The 22,721-nt window shown below is 41.5% G+C and overlaps 2 protein-coding genes across 8 annotated transcripts in view; one reads left to right on the top strand and one right to left on the bottom strand.

Annotated features, from left to right (window-relative positions):
• Positions 1-366: 366 nt before the first annotated feature.
• Positions 367-17,125, bottom strand: nr2f1a (nuclear receptor subfamily 2, group F, member 1a). Of its 2 annotated transcripts, XR_008569947.1 has the most exons (4): positions 15,799-17,125; positions 14,241-14,768; positions 6,016-10,930; positions 367-1,910 (listed from the first exon to the last, which is right to left on the bottom strand). XR_008569947.1 is itself a non-coding variant. In XM_054772507.1 (3 exons), exons 1-3 carry the CDS (start codon positions 16,229-16,231, stop codon positions 10,656-10,658), a joined length of 1,236 nt encoding a protein of 411 aa, XP_054628482.1. In that variant the 5' UTR covers positions 16,232-17,125; the 3' UTR covers positions 4,478-10,655. The 2 variants fall into 2 exon arrangements, 1 of the variants encoding a protein (XP_054628482.1); XM_054772507.1 differs by lacking the exon at positions 367-1,910 and having other exon boundaries at positions 4,478-10,930.
• The window catches only part of LOC129179360 (uncharacterized), a 33,710-nt gene continuing 26,891 nt past the window's right edge, over positions 15,903-22,721 (top strand). For 4 of the 6 annotated variants that reach the window (XR_008569949.1, XR_008569951.1, XR_008569948.1 and 1 more), the window contains exon 1: positions 22,514-22,612. Coding sequence is in view for 2 of the 6 variants with exons in the window: in XM_054772508.1 (XP_054628483.1) it covers positions 18,659-18,769; positions 18,847-19,048 (313 nt within the window). In the remaining 4 variants the exon portion in view is untranslated. Of the gene's footprint in view, positions 18,770-18,846; positions 19,049-22,513; positions 22,613-22,721 lie in introns of those variants that run through there. The other 2 variants (XM_054772508.1, XM_054772509.1) reach the window with 1 other exon arrangement.

Consider the following 22,721-nt stretch of genomic DNA (forward strand, 5'->3'; position numbering starts at 1 on the left):
TGGTGTTTTTTGTGCAATTGTGACTATCACACATGCATTATTCCACCTGAAATGAACCTGCCCGCAGCCTGCGGGGCATTCTGTGTCAGATGAAGGCTTATTCAGTATTAAAAAACAATATATAAATAATGTAAATAGTCAAGAAAAGGTTGTTCTTTGGGAGAGTGAGGCATGCCTTTCGACTGGGTTTGGGTCCTGTGGGTGACTGCAGGTGGTGCAAGCTGCAAGACAACCTGCTGGACCACACAATTAAAGGAAGAGAAGAAGGTGAAAGTCCCAAAATAAAGCAAATATATGATGAAATGTTGTCTGCAGGTGTTTTTATTTTATTTTACCATAAAAAGTCATAGCTTTCTCTAATAATCAAACACGTATTTCCCAACATATCATTACGCTCAATTACCAAATTAAGCATGCAAACTCCAAAAACCCACAAAGCTTCATTTGCCTTATAATAATAACACTTTCATGGAGATTTGAACGTCTTCATTTGAGACTATGACACCACAGGAGAGGAGGAAGCCAAAAAACATTCACAGCCCACATTGGCGAGCCACATGAGAAGACATTTCTTCTCTGGCTCTGCATGTCTGCTCTTGTAAAAGAGGGAAAAGGGAATATGATGGAACATAGCTGATGGCTTCCAGTTGGGAATCATTATAGAACTTTTAAACCACAAGCTAAAGACAATGTCACCCTCATAAAAACACACTAGGTTTCTCTTGAGATGACCACATTGTCCAAGAATGCACAGCACACTGAGACATGTGCAATGCAATGGACACGTCATTAGGTACACCTGCGCATATCGATCATACTAAATGTATTTATTTATGTATTGTTACTTTTGATTATGTCTATTAAGGTTGTGTAAAAATGCACTGCATCGTATTCAAAGCTATTTGTAACATTTTGGCCAGTACGATGCAGTGCAGTTAAATGATATTAATGAATATAATGTTATAAATAATGTTAATGTTAATGTTATAAATAGCAATTCAATACTAACAATGCAAAACGCAGCATGATGGTCTTCTTAAAAGCATATATATTTTGAAAGAAATATGTATATCTATTTGTGTGAGTGCACGTGGTGTTGTGCACAGCAGGCATTCAATATAAAATACAAAAATGATTTCTTTTATTGCATCGCTTTCCACAGAAATATACGTTTCTTTATCAAAGCCTGCTCCTTGCACCTAATCTGTTTGCCGTGGGTTTTTTTTTATTATTTATTTTTTTTAAACAGAGCTTTAGAAGGTTCTGGAAGTCTCCAACACATCCATCAACGTCACACACCGACAAGGTGCTATTTAGTGAAAGTGTTGCAGTGTATTTGTATTTTCTGTGTGTGGAGGTGGGGGGAGGACATTTAAACAAACCGAGTCACAAATACACTGTTGTTGCACATTTAATGATTATTCGTTCATTAAAAAGGGGAATGAAATATTGAATGTCGCTTGAACAGACATTAAACATATTAGTACATGCGTAAGATTGTTTAGAATTGCAGTCACATTAGTAGATTTTCCCATGTGGAAATCTACCTGTCGCACATGAATAGGCTTCCGTTTATTTAAAAAAAATAACACCCGTTTAAATTTTATTACGTAATTAACGTACGATGAGTTGAAATTGTAAAATATTTTTAAAAGAACAAACAAGGAAATCCAGCAGTTCACATTAAAATCAATCACATCGCTATTTTTATTTGTGTCTTTGCACTAAAGCAATTTTTACAAAATACAAAAAAGTGTGAATAAAATCCTGTACAGGTTCCCAGCATTCACGTTCAGATGCATTAAAAATAAAAAGGATTCAAAAAAGAAAGAAGGGAAGGTCCATGCAGAGACGAGAGCTGTGCTGCGCGGCTCCAGTGTCAGAGAGGGTCCCCTAAGGCAGGGCGCCATCTAGCAAACAAAGGTAGCAACAATGTCAGCCTGCAAGGAGGGGCTCACTGACAGCAAAAAGCAAAGAAAGAAAGAAGGAGAAATGCTGCCTTTCCTTGCTTTGCAGCTTTCAAAGACGCCTGTGTGGCTGAACCGTAAAGGTTAGTTCAAGTTACTTTAGAGCATTCGGGTTTGCATCAGTGTGTGTGCGTGTGTGTGCGTGTGCGCGCGGTCGGTGTATAGTCTATCTGCAATTGGAACAGCTTTGACTGTGGAAATCGATGATGTCACTATTCAACTTATTTGCTTATCCATTGTTGGCCACATTAGGTAAGAAGATCCACTGCAAAACCGTAAGTTTCACAAAAGTTACACTATAAATACAAATACATGAACACAAGTCATTGTACATGACATTAACAGCTGTCAAAATGCAGTACCTAATGCAAGACCTCTCTGGCTGAGTCAGTAAAAACTAGGAACTATTACTTTTGTAAAGGTAGAATTTTTCATACAGCTCTTGTATCAGATCTCAGGTGTACCTAATGAAGTGGTCCCTTATTATCAATAACTACATAGATGACATGTATACTATGTATCATTCAGTTTACTAACAGGACAAACTACACAGCAATTATTATATCGAGATTTTTTTTACATGATTACTTTCATGAGAAGGTAAGATAAAAATCATTGTTAAACGAAACTTTAGGTGTATAAATAAATGCATTAAGTACAAAGAAATATTACTACTGATACTTGCAGTCATGTATAAATCATAATGTCAGTAGATGTATTCATCATCCTGCCAAGCAACAATTTAGTGCCCCTTTTTTAAATCGTACTTATACGTTTTACAGTTTTAGTCATCCGTATATTGAAAGTGTGACTCGACTGATTTGAGGGATAAAAGTGTGTGTTTTGTATAACAGGAGAATGCATTAGATGATTGAATACAATAATAATTATCGTTCAAACAAAACAAAACTTTTCCTGTGGGTACTGGTGATTGTTCAATCTTATTATTATATTTTGCACATTAAAAACACACACCAAAATCCTTTTAATTTACTATTGTTACCAATTAATTTTGTACGTAGAAAATAAGTAAATAAGTATCAGTAATACAATAAAATACCTATGTGGGTGGGACACCTTCAATTTGTGGTTCTGCAGGCGGTACCGCTGGACCCAAAATGACTCTTTGAAGATGTGGCAGCACTTTTATTTGATTATTATTCTAACATGACAAGCTTTATGGTCCAGATTCTCTATCTTCCAAATAATAACCACACTTCTGTTCCATCACAGCCCCCATGTCACCATGACATGAATGGACGGCTGACCTTTCAGGGCCGTGTCCACTCTGGTCCACTTCTATCCAAAGACCTCCACCACCACCACCACACACCCCCCAAACTGCATCACACAGTGCCAGCTATTCATTACTGATATCATCAGTTGATGCAAATGAATTTGGACGACGTGGTGGTGGGGTGTGCATGAGTGGCGTGGAGTGAAGTGGGGGGTGTTGGACCAAATATAACTGTGGATGCACAGAAATGGAGACCATTGAATGCCCACCTGAATCCAATATTGCTGCATTTATTTCTATGTGGGGAAATACCACCGAGCACTCTCCATTCAAATGAGATGCGCATGCGTGGATCTGTGCTTGGCCTTTGAAGAGAGGAGAGGGGTCGTGTCACTCAGCAGAGGGACAGGACCACTCCGTGCTACTACCCTCCTCCTCCTCCTCTTCATCTTCCTTTCTACTCTCACCCCCTTTTTTTTCCTCCCGACCCCCACTCACTCTTCTTCTTCCACACACAACACACGCGGCCACATTTTCACTACTGGGCTCAGATTAGAGCTTCTTTAAGAGAGATGAGGAGGAGGGGGTGTTCTATAGTCATAGCGGCGGTATGTGGGGGCCACAAAGGAGTGCGCAACCATGGGGAGACAGGTCCACTGTGGAGCGCTCTGAGCACTGTGAATGGAGAGCTACAGAGCTTTAAATAAAACTAGAGGGCACAAACTAATCAAAAGAAGATCACCTCAGACGTCACCACGGTACAATGATTTATAGTTTCTACAGACAATTCAGCTTTTAGTACAGTTAAAAAAAAAAGAAAGAAAAAACAACCCGTGCATCCCATTGTTGATGATGTAGAATACTGATGTGCCATCGCTCATACAGCAACGCAAATGTTGATGGATGATGCTGAGTGATGGGAAAAAGAGGGTGGACTAAAAAGGACATGGTGGGAAAACTTAACACTGCCAAGTATGAGGCTCCCTGTGGTAAACTACACTTCACAGCATCACTTCACTCTGAACCAACAGACAGCGACTATGGATGGATGGATGGATGGGTGGGTGGGTGGATGGATGGATGGATGGATGGGTGGGTGGGTGGGTGGATGGATGGATGGGTTGGGTGGATGGATGGATGGATGGATGGGTGGGTGGGTGGATGGATGGATGGATGGATGGATGGGTGGGTGGGTGGGTGGATGGATGGATGGGTTGGGTGGATGGATGGATGGATGGATGGGTGGGTGGGTGGATGGATGGATGGATGGATGGATGGATGGATGGATGGATGGATGGATGGATGGATGGATGGATGGATGGATGGATGGATGGATGGATGGATGGATGGATGGATGGATGGATGGATGGATGGATGGATGGATGGATGGATGGATGGATGGATGGATAGATAGATAGATAGATAGATAGATAGATAGATAGATAGATAGATAGATAGATAGATAGATAGATAGATAGATAGATGGTTACTTGCATTTAGAACTAATCAATTCATTAATCCATCAGAGTGAGTGAGTTCAACCCTTTAGATTTCCTTGAGTCTTCTGTCTTCATCATACTAGGACATAGAGAGTTGTGGGAATTCTGCCCCAGTGTGCAAAGAAAGGTTCATAAAGGCATGCTTGCGTGACATTACTGTAGAAGAACATGACCTCAAGCCAAGTCATCAAACTAGAAAAGTCATCGCGAGCCATCATGGAAGTCCATCATCATGACCTCTGACCTCACAAATGGACAAAATTTCACTCAAACACCCCGCACAAGGTCTTCCCAGAAGGGTGGAGGCTATTATAGCAGCAGGTTTTCACTTCACCCTGTATATTGTCCAAATACTTTTGTCCAAACAGTACAGCTACATTACAAAAGAACTGTCTACAAAAACAGCCAAATAAACCCAAAAATGAGTCCCCGAACCCCCAAAAAATCCAAAGCAAAAGCAATTCAATGTGTTCACTTAAAGGATGGAGACAAGACCTGCGTTTATTGTGCGAGGATAAGAGACCAGAGGGAGGAAATAAGGCTCAGTGGATTATATCTTTATACACACATTCTTCTGCCTGAGTGAGTGACTGAAACAAGCCTCACAGGCTTGGAACAAAGATGGCTGAGCATGAATGAGGCCTGTGTGGGTTTTTTCTCTCATAACATATTAATTCACCAAAACCACCTAGCTGGAAAAATACATTAGATTAAATTGTTTTAAATGTATTTCTCCTCCAAATAAAAAATAATATAATTAGCCATGCAAACAATTAATTTAATATTTTGCATATAATGCAAAGAGAATTAGTTGCAATGCTGACTTAATTGCAACAGTTGAAGTCAATCAATTAATGAGCAATTATATCTAACTTCAGGTGTTTTTGGACGGGACATTCCTTGGACGTCAACAGGTTGCACGCCTTAAAAATATAGTAGTAAACATCTCTATTAACCTTTCGAAGTTCAACATTGGATATCATTAAGTCACGTGTTTGTTTTTTGAATTGACGTCATCACGTGCTGGTGGAAAAAGCTCCACTTCCGCTGCAACATTATTGCGTCACATGCAGACGTTTTTGATGTGTTTTTATTAAAGTTCATAGAGTGACATTTACAGTACAATTGCTGTGTTTGCAATGCACGTCAATGGACACATCAGTCTTTTCTATACATCCCATCTGACTTCACATCACTCTCCGCATCATTGGTGTGTGTGCAAAGAGTGCATACAAAGCACACACACACACACACAAGCATATGCATGCACTATGAAGACAAAATAAAATGAGAGTAAAAAAAAGAGCCTTACTTTCTCCTGCAAGAAATCTCCACCCATCCACCGCTTGCCTTGTTTTCTGTCCTTTATTAATATTATTCATAATATTATGATTGTTATAAGGGGTCTGTATCCAGCACCCTATAGTTCTCAAACGAGAAGAAGATGAAGAGTGCAAGATTGAGACATTTTGAGCCCGCTTAAAGAAAAAGGAGGGGGGAGAATGAGGGGGGGGGGGGGGGGTCATTTCATCATGTGGGAGGTTGGGACACACAGTTTAGACTCGTGACTGGCATTCCGGAGAGACATGCATATTTTAAAAGCAACAAAGCAGGACAGACACTGCAGGAGGAGGTGTGGGTGGGGGCTCGGGGTGTGTGTGGGGGGCGGGGGGGGGGTGCAAACTTTGGAAAGAAGTTACTATGTGAGATGAACAGCTGTCATTGTTGCCGCACGTATTACGGTATCACTCATGCAAACATATGTAAAGCATTTGTTAACATTCAAATAATGCATAGGTGGATGAGGGGGGCAGTTTGTCATCTCATTCAACATAAGCATGTCATCTTAATTGTACAGATAACACACGTTTTACATTGTATGCTCTAGTGTTCTATGTATGTTCTAAGTGATACATTTACGCTTCTAATTAGTGATTCCTAAACAGGATAATTCTTTCAATATACCCATCCAACATGTGATTATACTTGCACTATTACGCATCAGTTTTCCCACCCAATGGACGTCAAAGTTGTCAATCCTGAAGTAAACAGACCGGTTAAAAGTCCCTTCTCTTTTTTATTTATTTTTTTGGGTGGGAGTGCTTTAAAACAACCCACAATGGCAGCTTCAATTCAAAACGTCTCCCGCCTTCTATTTTGTCAAGTCACACACACAATTGTATCTGTCCTGACTAAATCCGCTGCGCTTAGCGCTGTCACTTCTGCACAGCTTTTACAACATCACCCCTCCTTCTCATTCCTCTCCTCCTCCTCATTTTTTCTTCTTCTGGGAGGTTCTGGCTCTTGTGCACGGGGCCCATTGGTGCAAAAAAGGAGAAGAGAGAGGATAGAGGGGAGGAGGAAAAGAAAGAGTGTTGGCTGTGATGAGAGAGAGAAATGAAGGGCCAGGAGGGGAGAGGACAAAGAGGGAGTGCATGCAGCGGTGTGAAGCTGGATATCTCTGTTAGTTGTCAGCGTTTAGTCCATGGCTGTGGAATGCTAATGAGTGGGCTCTCTCTCTCTCTCTCTTTCTCCCCCTTTCTCCCACTATCCTCCGCCTCTCTCGGGGAGAGAAAGCGGATCGATAGCTGACCCGATGGTTTGGCCAATGCTTTATTTATCTGGCCAGGCAATGATATTATCAGCCTTGAACGTTATATACAGCAAACGTCTTCCTAAATCAACACAAAAGGATCCGCTTACACAGCAATCTGCTCTCTCTGTGCGCGCGCGCACGCACACACAGACACACGCATACATCCAGGCTGCATGGTGGTGAGTGTGCGCTTTTACGCACGGGCTTGCACACACACGCTCGTCAAGAAATAACCTTATATATAAAAAAATATATTGAAAAGAAAGCCTCGCCAGGTTGTTGTGGCAACCTGGCCAAACGTTAACACACGCACGCGCACACGGTTTATAGGGGTGGTCCTTTGTGTGGCCTTCAGGGACATTCTGAAATATACCACACATATGATTAAATAGTATGTTTTCAAGACATTTTTGTCCTCAACATCTCGCCACACACTATTTGATATGGCATTGTTCTTGCAAAAAAGGTGTATTTGTTGTCACGTTTATTCAGACAGTATGGGAAGTAATCTCGTGCCATCAAGGTAAAATGGTTATTGCGTCTTGTGTGTAAAAATGCTTCAAAAGTGAGCTGAGAAATGACATATAACGGAGAGGAAGACGTCCTGGGTCCGCCGCGCTGACATATTGGGATAATAAATGTTCCTCTTTCAGACACTCACCTCAAACGTGAAATCGCACCCAGCTGCTTGCGTAAAAAGCAAACAAATAGTCCCTGGTGCTGGGAGTCCTCCACTTGTGGTTTGATGAATGAAAGCAGACAAAGCTAACTGCTTGGTTAACTTTTTTTCTGGATTAACACTTCTTAACCACAGCTTCCTAGACTTGCCTAAAGTGGACCTGCACATTTATTTGATCTAATTGCATTTTTTGGTATCGATAGCAACATGTAACGATGATTGACGTGTTTTTAAATATAGCACATGCGTGACGTCAAAGACATTTTAATCGTTTTCCTCGAATCCTGGTGTGTTTTGTCCATACAAAAACGTTAATTAGCAACACATGCCACTATTTCATCTGCAGCTCGCTTTATATAGCCCGTAGTGTAACAATTGTACAACAAAATGCTCTCAGCGAGAGGATAAAAGATGGTTATACTCTGGAGGGATTTAGAATACATTATGTGTCAGACAAGCAGCTGTACGCTGCGTTTAATAACCCAGCAAACCATTTAGTGCACAGCTACATAAAACGACAACGACCTGCCTGCATGGGCTCTTGTCAAGCTTCTTTTCAGGCCAAACAAACATTTAGTCCCACATGCAATCCAACAGGAATAACGCCACTGTATTTTTGAGCATTCATTTAGGGCTACATTCTATTTTTTATGCAATAAATCACCCCAAAAGCCGAACCCGAATGAACAAGCTAAAACTAAAAGGTATCCAACCTGCAGAAATGTCACACCACCAATAAGCTTCACCCACAGCCACACACAGGTCCCCTAATACGCCCAATAGGTCATGATGGCGTCACACACACACAGTGTGTCCATGTGAGGGTGCAACCGAGGATAAGGCTTATGAAGAAAGCATCAACACATACATGTGCACGCCTTATGTGGAATAAGACGACCAATGCACACATATAAAGTGATGACTCCTCCCTCTGATTGCAAGAAGATGACACACTGTTTATACATTACACCGTGATGCATTCACGTGTCCTCCTGTCGTCACAAACATAAGCAACAAATCCAATGGTTAAGGAGCTGCTGCATGGTGCTAACAGGCAAAGGTCACAAATGCCACACCAAATCTGCTTTTTGCTACTTTCCAATGCGATTTGTAACTTGGACCTGCAATGCAGTCTTGACAGACTCCTTGTCTTTTGTCCACAATAAGGAGACACACACACACACCTCTATACGGAGCCCATGCATTTTGTACAACACACACACGTACACGCACATACACTCCATCTTCGTCTCTATTCCCACACAATGCAACATCATCACCCCTCCCACCTCCCTATCGACTGGCTTACATGCTGTAAAATACATTTTCCACATTGATCACGCATATCACAGCAGCTTTGCAGCAGGGCCAAAACCTTTTTTTTGTGTTTTTTTTTTTTTTTGCCAAGAGACGCCCACGTCAATATTAAAGCATGCAAGATCAAGGCTGTGGTTTTTAAACAGGGAGCTGCAGAATCACCAATAAAGTTCGGATGTGTTTTGTAGTACTTTAATACCAATGTTATTTTATCAATAGTATTTTAGTTGTAGTGGTGTACCATTGCGATACCAGGCTGCATTCAAGACAAATTGTTGAACAAATAAGTGTAGGAAAATTCTTGAGAACGAGACATCGTTGCCTATTTGTCTTTTAATAGTACAGTCACCATCACACAACTTCATCATCAACCGAGCCTTTCTGCAAAAAAAAAAAAAAGCTGCATCATGGAGTAAGCAAATTGAAGGCAACAACCAATAAAATTCAAGAAACAATGTTTTTCTTCAAAGACGAAACAAACAAAAAATGTATTTGAAATGATATATTAAAAGTGCTTTTTTGATTTTTCATGTCTCTCCTCTTTGACTGATGATCGCACTCATGGCCGAAGGAGGGGAGGTGGTGGATGTAAGGTGGGTGGGTGGGTGTGGGGGTTCCCCAGATGTCCTCTCAGTAAAAATGTCCTGGGGAGGGGTGGGCTGGGTGGGAAGGGGTCAGTTTGTGGTTGCAGGTCCATTGTGTTGGAAAAAATAACCAAAAAAAAGTTCAACCATCAGTGGTGATATTGTCATAGCGATTAGACTTGTTTCTTATTGTCTAAATTTCTTTATTTTTTTTCCTGGTTTTTCTCTTTTTTTTAAATTCTCACTTCAATTTTAATTCTTGGAGAACATAGCTTCGACAACATATACCGCACTCATTATAAGAAGCAAAAGGTTATATCAAAAATTATTAGTATAGAATCACAGAAAGCCTGGTTTAGAACCAGAAAAAATACAAAACAGAGAGGTACATAGACACAGGACAAATTCTTATAATTGCTTGGAAACATTATTTCCCGCTAAGTCTTGATTCTTTTTTTCTTACTGCGCATACGATGTTTTTCATTTTATTTGTAATTTTTTTTTTTTTACAAAAAAGGAAAATAAAGACTAGTATTTTACAAAATGACGAGTATTGTTCTTGAAGATGAGGGTGGATTTACACAGGTGTAAAGTCCAGTTCCAATATTTTTCTGTACATATTCCATCTCAGTCCCAGAAGACTGCAGGGGAGGGGGAGGGGGACCGGGGGGGGGCAAAAGTCTTCCAAACTTGTGAGAAAAAGTCTTAATATAGTCTTCATAGAGGAGGATGGGTGCTGAATTTTGGTCCTTTTCCTCTTTTTTGTCATATAAGGATCATTGGATGGACATGTAAGGCCAGTTGAAGCTGCTCCCGGATAATAGCATATCCCTGATGAGGGTTTCAATAGGAGTTTTACCTACCAAGCGGACGAAGAAGAGCTGCTCGATTACCGACGAGGACACGGTGCGGAGGGAGGGCAGCCGCAGAAGGAGCTTGCCAAAGCGGCTGGGCTGGTTCGGATACTGGCTCCTCACGTACTCCTCCAGGGCGCATTGGGACTTCTCCTGCAGGCTCTCGATGTGGGCAGCGTCCGAGAGGCCGCAGGCGTCTGCAGGACAAAACACACTGGTCATTATCCACGTATAAACTGTCATTTTAATTTAATTAACAGTATGCATCCAGTATATCACTTTGGTGTCCCTTAAAATTACGTTGCCAAAGCCTTTCAGCTTTTCAGACACCTTCAGACATGTGATTCCTCTCCGTGAGCAAAATTCATTATAATTGACCAAGTTTTAGCAGAAAAATTAACATATATTTCACAAAAACGTTTATGCAATTTTACTCTGACAATCGGTGAGCCTATAAAACTGACCCGGGACCTGTTTTGTGTCGGTCTCTACGGTGCGAAAAGCGCGCATAAGGTGTTAACAAATGAAAAATATATAACCCAAAAAATAATTTTCAGAAGACAATTATTTCCATGTATGTTCAAGTATTACATCATAAATTATAAATTGACGTTTATCTCCTTTCATCTTTTCTAGTTAATTTGTGTTATTTGTACATTTGTTTTATTTTTCCAATATATCACAGGACAAGTCCACCTTAAAAAAATGCTCTGAAACCACATGAGATGGGCGCAGAAAGCTTTGGCACGCGTCCCGCACACAGCACTTTGTGGTCATCATTCAGCATCACCCCTTCTTTACATATTGTTGACTTTAAGCGGTGCAATGTACAAACATGTTGCGCCACAGTAAGTTTGAGCAACTGAATAAGCAAGAATGTAGCAAGCACTTCAGTAACATAAGAAAAGATGTGGGAAAGTGTGCAGAAGCAACTATAGGAGGGAGTTTGGAGGGTGTAAATGCAGAGGGTGGGTGTTTCAGGCCCGAATGCCGGTGTGCTCTTGATGTCTACACTCAGGAGATTCAAGTTTTAAGGAAGCCCAAACGGCCCTGATGAATGTGAAATTGCTCTGCTTGTAATGTGACCTAATTACTCTGCAGTAAGCTGTTAAGTCATTTCGCCGCTCTTCTCTCCATAGACCACTCTGGCCCGTTTTTCTCCCCTTTTTTCCAATCCAAGGAGCCTATAGCAGAGGCCGCTAGAAGCAATCACATTTATTATAAGAGAAAGAGGGAGGTAAAGTCAATAGTCACTTAAAGAGGACATAAAATGTCCTAGAATGGGCTGCTGAAATGCCTGGTTTGTGTTTTGGATCTAAGCAAACAGAGCTCCACTGGACATGGAATACTAGAACACACTGCATGTCTTTGGGTTCTTGTTTGACCCTGTTTTCTACACTAATACAAGTCATTTCAGCACTGGGCCTAGGGTGAGGAAGGGTGAGGATGCTGGGGGTGTGCTTTTGAGCCTATTGGTGAGTTGTGAGCTATAACTCACTGTGGCCCAGACACAATAACCTTGTGAACCCGAGGGCAACCCTGAGATCTTGGGGTGATTTAGTGTGACCTTAGCGAGGCTGCTCAAAGAAGCATGTATGCAAATCCCTCTGGATTAAGGCTGAGTGTCCCTTTAGCGCCAAAGCAGCCAATATGCTTTAACTCCATCCAATTGAGATTTTAGTTATGTAGGATAAAATGCAGGTGAGATTAAAAAAACAATAGTGGAGGATAAATCTGAATGTGTCTGCATGGAAAGCTTCACACACTTCTAAAATCTCCATCAGACCTCTGTGTCTCTGTCCCATGCACACTAACACAACAATACACCGTGACATGGGAGCGCGCGCGCGCGCACACACGCGCGCACTCCCCCACCCTCTACACACTCTTGCAAACCACCATTTATGCAGCTTAGTGAAGACTGAATGTACATGTCAATAAGGAGCTGATGTCAGTCGACTGTGTTGAAACACGGCCACCATTATTTATGCATCAAATAGTGACAGCACTGAGGTTATTTATTTAAAGCAAATAATCCACGCTGCTCCTGGCAAAACGCCACGCAGGAGGAACCTGCCTTGGTGCCCAACAAACACATATTGAAGTCTATCAAGTGCTAAAACTAAATGAGCTGCATGTCTAGTTTGAGGATTTATTTAGGAGAAATCCCAAAAAGTAGGCAAGAAAAATCAATGCATTGCAAGTAAATATGGAGAATCTGCTGGGAGATACAATCATGACTGTGGTGACTGTCATATACATATTTTCAATGAGTATATTGTTGTACAAATGTTTTTTTTCTTTTTCCATGGACGGGGAAATAACATGTTTGTGGTTATTTAAGGACTTTAAATACGGTATGTGTGTCCCACACGTCTGGAGATTTAATTAATTCATTTATTATTAGTACATCACAATACAACACTAATAATAATATAATATAATATAATATAATATAATATAATATAATATAATATAATATAATATAATATAATATAATATAATATAAATTACAATGTGAGTAAATCATTTAGAAAACAAATACATAGTAAGTTCAAAGTTATTACTAAGTTACACCACAGATGTTTCTCAATACACACAAATACAAGTTTAAATTGTGACATAATGTAGTACATAATTATATAATAGCACATTTTTTATCATAAATTAGTCAGATCATAGTAAATGTACAATCTTAGTAACTGTGCTGTTTTATTATTGTATGTGTTTTTGTTCACTCAAAGTGACACTGACGTAGAAACTTTTGCAAGTAGTATGCGGCCTGTGTGAGATTAAACTTTCCCTTCTCTCTCTACAGTATATATTTTACATAAATTGCGTTTAAAATAGCATCTAAATTGCGCATGAGGAGGAAAGAAATACGTTTTTCAACATCTATGGTTCAATTAATGTATGAACAATGTAAAAAAAACAAAACAAGTGTGTTCTATAAATACTAACACACCCCTCGCTTTAGAAACAACTAATCACCGCAAATCCACATTCAATAATCTGATGCGTTGAATGTACTGAAATATTAGTCCATTTCTGACATATTTCTCTTCCTCAAGGGTTATTATGGTTAGAAACGTGTCAGCTGTCACGCACTGGTGGACTGTGTCCCCCTTTAGCAGGCACATTTGTGTGACATGTGTCCTGAACATTTATGGACGCTCATCTATCATCTTCAAAACAAAAAAAACACGCTTTAAAGTGAGCAATTATAATGAGAATGCACGCTTAAACTATCAAATTTGGGGTTAGGGTTTGCTTGCCCCCCCCCCCCTTTTTTTTTTTTACACACTACGATTTCAGCTGCCAGGAAAATGCATGTAAGTGCACACTGTTGACAAGATAGATTTATCCCATCTGCAAGGCAAACGTCTCGTAAAGGCCCATTTGTGACATTGCTCTGCATGACAGCCATGTTCTTTTGTGTACAACATGAGGCTGGCCCATGAAGGAGTACAATGGGCCCTCGGCGTGTTTTTTGGGGGGTAAACCCACCTGACGTGAAAAGCACGATGGCCTTGAGGCAGCTGTACTCTGCAGAGTCTACGTGCAGGGTCTTGAGCTTCTCCACTTGCTCCTGGAAGATCCGGATGTGGTCCATGAAAGCCACGACGCGGTCCGCGGACATGGGCGAGGCGTGCAGGCCAGCCGCGGCGAGCAGAGGGGCCACATGCAGGGGCATGGAGCACTGGGCGGCATTAAGAACAAACAACTCGCTCCACGTCAGCCTGAGAAGGGACACCTGGTCGGTGATCTGCAGGTCGGGAAAGAAAGGGATGTTTCTGGCCCACTCCACGGCGCTGAAGAGCAACCGAGCCGCCAGCTCGCAGATGTTCTCGATGCCCATGATATTGTTGGGCTGCATGCACTGGCTCCCGTACCGGGACGTGGGGTAGGGCTCAGCCCGCAGCAATAACGAGATGTATCCGGAGAGATAGCAATGGCCGTTGAGAGGGTCCCCGTTGGTCAGCGCGTACTGGCCTGGGTTGGGCTGGGTTGGAGGCATTCGTCCTCGCTGAACCGCTGACAAAAAGAAAGAGAAAAAGAGGAAATGTGCATCCAGGACTGACAAACATTGTTCACAAGTAACATGCACAAATAGCTGCTGTGTGTCCTTTGTGGGTGCACTGCAGTCAGCCTAAAAAATAAACCACAACATGGCCTATTTCAAACATAATCAACTGCTGTGCATTCAATGTTTACAATTGTATTTTTACAGAGGGGATGCATACACACAATAATCGCTAACACACCACACACACATCTAACTATTCTAAATTAAATGTGCTACGTTTACTACAATTACGTATATGTTAAAAAGCGTATCTGCATAGTTTATATTGGTGGTGCATGTTTTTTTTAAACATGTATATTCACGTGTGCTGTTTCTCCATAGCAACAATTGTTAGAGTAGTCAAACTAATTCTAACAGAGACTGATAATTCTTGTTCTAAATTATGCTCTTCGTGAATTCCATGCACACTAAAACATCACCTGGAAATAAAAAGATTCCTGGCATTGCTTTGGACTATCAATAATACATGAAAGCTGCAACTCAAGAGCTCACCCTATATACAAATATATTTCATGTAAATAGGGGCTGCTTGCATGAATTAACCTAAAAATACTTGACGTGTTTGTAAAGTTGTGCAGCAGAGCCAAACAACTAGACAAGGGGCAAGTTGAGCGCCATGACTGAGTGTGTGTAAGGCTTATGAAGCCCGGCAGAGACGTAGGAGAGACCGGGGTGTGTGTATGTTGCATTCACACATATTTTCAAGTGTTTTTATGAATTATGGCAGGGACTATGTACATATATTGACACGCACACATGGGGGTGGGTGGAGGGTCATATGCATAATGTGCAATAGGTGCATAAACTGGGCCTGCTGGGTCTGTTGCAAAATGTAAACATCAGCTATATAATACACGAGCTTTGTTCAAACCCTCTAATGGTTCCGTCCATGTAGAAGCATGCATCACGGATGGAGACAGCACATTCATGGCCGTCTGCCTTCAACATAGCAGCAAGTGTTGCAAAATAAATATTCACCTTCCCGCCGCATGCCCACTTTTAAGCACTTCTTGAGGCGGCAGTACTGGCATTGGTTCCGGTGGTGCTGGTCGATGGGACAGTTCCTATTGGCGCGACATGAGTACGTTAAGTTCCTGCGTACACTCCGCTTGAAGAAACTTTTGCACCCCTCGCAGGTGAACTGGCCATAGTGTTTGCCGCTAGACTTGTCCCCGCACACCACGCATTCGATGTGCTGCTGGCTCTGCCCCGAGTTCTGGCTGCCCTTGTCCCCCGCCGTGCCCGGCGTGGACGGAGGTCCCGGCTGGCTGGGGGTCTGCGGGGTGTGAGGCGCCGCCGACGCCGCCTGCTGCTGCTCCCTCGCCGGCTGAGCTGCTGGGTTGGGGCCGCTCGGAGGTCCTCCGGCCACGTCTTCCTGCGGATCTCGCCAGACGCTAACTACCATTGCCATATCTCGGCCACGGAAAGTGCTGTAGAGCGAAATGATCGCTGCTGGTCTGGAGCGTGGATGGGAGAAAAAGGGGTTTTTTTGCAAGATGGATGCAAAGTCAAATCGGTGCACGGAATCTCATAGAGGAGGAGGTGGATCGATACATTCAAAATAGAGGGGGACGGCTGGAGGGGACGACCCGATCACGATATGCAAGTATCGGGAGGCCAGTTCCAAGGTAAATTGCACTGAGCCATTCAGGAATCCCCAATCTTGTAGGAAAAGGCGAGTCCAGACGTGTTGGGGGGAAAAGCTGCACTTTGATAGAAAAAAAAGCCACAAAGGAAAGCAATTCACATGAGCGAGTATTTAAATAAATAAAAAAAAAACCCTTCTTGTGGTGAAAAGACGCTGGATCCAAAGTGCTGCGGTGGATAAATTCCTTTCTCCTTTTCCACCAGTCGCCGTGCGGACAGCGGAGCGAACACACACACAAAAAACTGCAGATTTGCCGCGTCTGTATTCTTAAATAAAGCTCATCATCATCTTCATCATCACCTTCTCGCAGAGCGAATAGAGTCCACACCGTTCAAGACTTTCACCTCTCCTCCAGCTGGAGCAACGGAGAAAAGATATCACAGCAGCAGCAGAAGGAGGAAGAAAAAAAAACAACTAGTAGAATATGCAAGAAGAAAAAGAAGAGAGAGGCTCCAAAAATGCTTTAAAGGAAGAGGAGCTGCAGAGCAATGTTTCCGAAACGGGGGGATCTGCGCGAATGTCTGTATATAGTGAACTTTGACACTACTATTGAAACTGACACGTTTCTATGGAGATCGCTGCGCCTTATATGGTGCTCATGTCAAGGAGCCAAGAGAGGGGCTGCTGGAGACTGATAATCAAAGGCGACTGACTGGCCAGAGCCCCGCATAGAGGAGGAGGAGGAAGAGGAAGAGGAGGAGGAGGAGACGGGAGAGAGAGAGAGAGAGAGAGAGAGAGAGGAATGGGAGGCTGAGGTTATAGCCAAGCCCTCTCTCTCACTCCATTGGTTAGAGTCCCCGTCTTGCTCTCCGTGCTGCAAAAAATGTCCATACAGCTAGGTATGTTTCATTCTTATAAAAATACTTTAATTCTAAAAGAAAAACATTTATTATTAATAAGATTTGCAACAACACTCTTGGATGAGAAGATTACATTTTTAATGATATTTTTGTTTTAAAGGATGCTCGATCTTTTTCGGTGTTATTTATTTATTTTTTTTGTGGACAAATTCATCATTTCCGGCCCACTTGTCAAACCCTCCAAAGCGTGATTGTGGATATTTTTTGCAGTGTTCACATCTCACCACTGGGGGCTCTCATCTTCTTTTTTTTTTCCACATTTTATTATATTTTTGTTCATATTTTTGACAGATACAATTTACGTTGAGCTCGGCTCACCCCACGATGCCATTTCCTTAGAAACACGATTAGTATGGGTCGCCTATTGTGGGCAAAAAAAAGAGAGTAAGAGAGAAACCCTGGCTAGAATGGCAGAAAAAACGTGTTGTGAAGCAAGAAAGAGGGGGCAAAAGGAATGGGTGGTCTCAGGTTGTGATATAGTTTAAAAACAGACTCTGTTCCAAAATGTAACTGACATGCTTATAGGAGGGTCGTCATGTATGGAGCTTCGGCATGCGCATTGCGGTACATGCAGTGTGTAAATGCTCCAGCCTCGCTGAATAAAACTTACATTGTATTGTCAAAGAAACAAGAGGATGCAATGAGCAGAATGCTCCAATTGTGTGTTAAATTCATAGCATGCAAAGATGTCGGAACGGAGAAAAAACAAAAATAAAAAAAAGGCACATGCGGCAATTAGCCGGGTCCCTTCTTGTGCACAATTACATAGCCGGTGTCACATAATGTCTTAATAATGACGCTCATTCAAAATGATGTGAACTTATTTGAGGAATTTGCATGGGGATTCCGGCTTTTTGTGTGAGGATTTCTGCAGGCTTTCTCCCTCTGTGAGGGGAAAAAAATGGATCGCGCTGCCATCTAGCGTACAATGTACAATTGCAACCTCCATAGAAGTGCATGCACATGCCACCAAAGATGGATTTTTAATCGCACAAAGTTTGTTTTTAAGGCTTTCAATAGCAACAATGAGGAATAAACATTTTGTTTATCAGGCTTTCAACCCTTACTCTAATTAATGTGAATAATAGTGCTACATAATGGTGGCACTTAAGTTACATTGAAGAAATGAATAGTGTACGTTAGCAAAGAAATGGCATTGAACACACATATGCACCTTGCAAAAGAAGAATAGCCCATCAGTTAATAGGCTATCAGTTTTCATTAAACATAAATGGGAGTCGTTGCACAGAATACTTCAAGCATGCAGACATATTTGCAGATAAATGGAGCTTAAATATGCAAGTGACCCCTTTGGAAGCACATAGGAGGGATGGGTTGTTTTTCCCCTTTCTTTAAAGTATTCCAACAAGAGAGCTCTCTCTCCTTGTCTCGGACAACTCCAATGAAAACTCCCCGGCCATGTCTGCAGCTCTTTGAAAAGGTGAAACCAATAAGATTAAATCGGACAATGATTTTTTTTACTCCATGCAAGTGTATCATTAAGATTTAACTCCACAGATCAGATTGGGAGTTTTAAAAAGGGGGCTTCGCATGCAGGACAGGAGGAGAGCACATAGAGAGGGGCAGCGAATGGGGAGCAGAGCTGTGGGGAAAAGAAAAAGGGAGAAAGTGGACCACAGCGGGGCATTGAGGGAAGAAGCACCGGCGATGGCGGTCTGCATGGAGCAGACAAACACTGAAAGAAACCATCATAAGGCAAGTACTACATTTAATATTACGCATGCTGCCTTTAATTGTTCATTGAATTAGGGTGGAAGGCTGCAAGAACGCGCACCTCAACCTTGCATGCACTTCGGCTGCTGCACAACTTTTAAACCCGCGGACATGCACCTCTTCCCGCCACATTATCAACCACCACCGGGGCTGCGCTGTCGGTTGTCCTCCCGATGAGGACATCAGATAGTCGGGGAGCTATTAGACCTCGTGCGCCCCTCTGGAACGCTGAAGCGTTGCTTTTTTGGCGCACCTCACCTGCTAGGTTATTTGTCGCTAAAGATCGATAGCACTCCGAGATAGTGTCACCGCATTAAAAGGTTGATCAGGGAGGACACATGTGTGTTATTCGAACACCGTGCGTGGCCATGTGCGCTGCAGTGTGCACAAATAAGCCATTTACGTTAACTAAAAATTGGACGACAGGAGTCCTTTTTTGTATATAGGTTATGTAATATTGTCTCCTATTTTAATGTAGCTCAGGTTAAGTTATTTGAGGACAAACGACACATAGACAATAATAATATTTTAATGAGTACATGTTTACATTGATGACGTTAATAATTCAAGCAAATTAATCACTCATCCCATGAAACGTATAGTATATTTAAAATATAATGCATCTATGAATAAATTATTAAACATTACATTATTAAATTATTATTTATAAAGTTAGATGTGTGTTGTGGTCACATCCAAGATGATGCATTGGTGCTCAGACATAGTATTGGGTTTAACATAGCTGACAGACAGCAAGCAATATAGGGGAGACGTTAAGGTCACGAGTGCAGCCTCCCAACCCCCCTCCCAATTGAAGCACCACAAGAACACGTTTTGGATGATTCTATGTCGCTGTTTATTAATCACATTTACAGTATATTCCACTGATTGCGTGCAATTACGTTTGTGTTGTAAGTGGTCAGTAATGCAATGTAGGGTGCTTGGTGGTGGATGTATAATCATTTGCACCTACAAGAGGGTGCATGGGGGCCACATCAAGCTGACCCCCGTCACTATAGCAGCTGCCAGCATATCAAACACTTTCAATATGATTGGAGCTCATTTAGAGCATGCAATGCATTTTGTCCTTTCTTTCATGTTTTAATTAAAAAACAATAATAAGGCGCATTAAATTTGGTAAATACTTGGGACATACATTTGGTTTCATTTAGGCAATAAAAGTCGTTAAACGTCTTTGCAGGGCAAATTGAAACTAAACTAAGCATAATCTGAAATGATAAATGATACAGTGATTACAATAGCAGATACAGTGATTATAGTATAATTAGTCTTGAGAAGAGTTAGTTGGTCGTATTTGGGATTTTATTTTCCATTTAAGTTGGGCTTATCTTCATAATATAAACAAAGTTATGAATTATAACTTTAGGAAACCCACAGTGATTAGATGTGCAACTTTACTGAAAAAAAATGCAATTACACAGTAAGTTATTAGAAAATGTACTAGGTGGAAACAATTTTTTCCATTAATGAAAATATCACCAAGCTCTGTACTGATGTGAGATGGTGTGCAAAAAAAATAAATAAATAAATAAAAAAAGTTGCTTCTATTTGCCTAAATCTCAACTCCAAATTATTGGGGCTCAGTTTGGTGTAAAAGTAATGGAAAGGGTCACTTAAATCTCTCTTTATCTGTTGGCTTCTGTCTTTTTGTTTCTCTTCCTGTATGGATCAGCAACTTTCAAAAGACATCATCTAATCGCCCTTAATGGAAAACGAGCACTGGTCAGACAGAGCAGTGCAGTGCGGACATTTAACGCCACATGCAGCATTTAACAGGCGACAACACTAATTAGAAAGTAGGCACTTGCATTGCAACAAACTGAAATGCAACAACATACGTACGGATCGTGACCTTACTCTTCATACTTATTTTAATTATTTTAACTACACTCTCAGGGAAATTTAATTGAGGACTATAATAACGCCTTTGTCAATTTGATTGGAGTTTGGAGTTCAGTTTGTGGGACAGTCGTTTACGCTGTGGACAATGGCTTTATAGCTCACTAACCAGAATTCCTTCACACACTAATAAGATCTAAGATGATCACGTCTATAGAGTACACCACAGTGGTGAGAGAACACACAATTTAAAGGCAAAAGGCAAACTTTGTCCTATATGGACAAATATTAACTAAGTACAGCTTAACGAAGTAAACACTCACAAAATGTTGATTTCATTTCATATAAAATATATATACATATATATATATAAAGTTAATCGCCAGCTTTAAGGAATGGCGTATATTAAATGTACACTTCTACCTGTTTGCCCTCGTTTAAAGAGCAGCCAGAAAAAAAGGCTAAGGCAAAACGCGGGGGTGCCTGACGTGAAGGCGTCATTTATTTTAAGGGAAACCGGAGGGCAAAGGTGGAATTCTTAAGAAATTCAACAAGGATAAGGGAGCTTTAGGAATTCTGCACGCAGATTACCTTTCATCCCATCCGCACATTAGCCGACAACACAGTAGAAATATAGCTCCACAAAAAGTAGTCCAGATTAGCACCATGCATGCACAACACTGAGGAGTGCAAAAACAACTTAAAGACTACTACTGAACACCGAGAAAGACAAAGCACTCTTCCTGACGTTTTAGTCTTTTATTGTACTTTTGGAATGTAATAATAACAATGAATGGCAAGTTTAATGAGAAATCTTAGTGCTTAGTTTAACAAAGGGGACGACTTTTCCACATTTTTGCCTCAACGTGTTTGATTGTTTCAATTTGAGCTGAGTAACGACATCACAAGTGTAACATTTTTCTAAAGCCCCTTGCACGCCCCACCCCTCATTTACCCGCCTAAACCAACACGCAGCAGGAGCTTAATTAGAAATGTAGTGTAGCTCAACCGTGAGTGTGATGGAGCTCTGACTGACTGAGCACATCGATGACAAGTCTAGTTCAGGGTCCACAAAAAAAAAATATTTTCAGCAGACTGTAGATAATTACTGGAAAAGCAATGGCGGAAAAAAGCTGTTAAAATGATGCAAGTGGCCCACACTGATAATCTATGGATTCACTGGTAATACCATTAGATACACCTGCACAATCTAATGATCATCAACAAGTCTATGAGTGTGTATGAGGCGGCTTCAATTTGATTTTTAACTATTTCTAATAATTCCAAATACACATCCTAGAAAAACACATACACCACCACCGCACTATATACTGTCAGACCAGATGAGAAAAGCCTCCAGGGTGAGTGTGTATTTTCCTTTGGAGATGTGTGTGAGGACACGTGTGTGTAAGACAGTGATGTGGAGGTGGCCTGCCTGTGTTTAGTGTCCAAAGTTGGCTGACTGTGACCTTATCAATGGAACCTCTTAAGATAAATTATTCATATGCAGCTGTTTGATGTGTGTGACCAAAGAATGACAACAATGTAAGGGTGGGTGGGGTGGGGGCATGGGGGGTGGGGGGTGGGGGGGGGGGGGCAGGTGTGTTGCTGCTGTGTGAACACCAAACAATTCATTAAGAATGTGTATTTTACAGACCATACAGAGGAGAGACACGACAGAAGCTTCATAGTAAGTCCAAATGTAACCTGATCCACTTAGTGTGTGTGTGTGACCATTTCGGCCACCCACGCTCTCACTACCTGCTCACCTTGCCCTTTGCTTCCAACTATGTGTTGTG

Source organism: Dunckerocampus dactyliophorus, chromosome 4, assembly GCF_027744805.1.
Source record: "Dunckerocampus dactyliophorus isolate RoL2022-P2 chromosome 4, RoL_Ddac_1.1, whole genome shotgun sequence".
Taxonomy (NCBI): Eukaryota; Metazoa; Chordata; class Actinopteri; order Syngnathiformes; family Syngnathidae; genus Dunckerocampus; species Dunckerocampus dactyliophorus.

What these genes read in the sequence shown, in the direction of transcription:
- nr2f1a (XM_054772507.1), bottom strand. Translation starts at nt 16,231, where the DNA reads ATGGCAATGGTAGTTAGCGTCTGGCGAGATCCGCAGGAAGACGTGGCC. An exon ending in AGTGGGCATGCGGCGGGAAG is followed by an intron (nt 14,769 to 15,798) that starts GTGAATATTTAT and finishes TCTTTTTGTCAG; the next exon opens with CGGTTCAGCGAGGACGAATG. An exon ending in CATCGTGCTTTTCACGTCAG is followed by an intron (nt 10,931 to 14,240) that starts GTGGGTTTACCC and finishes TTTGTCCTGCAG; the next exon opens with ACGCCTGCGGCCTCTCGGAC.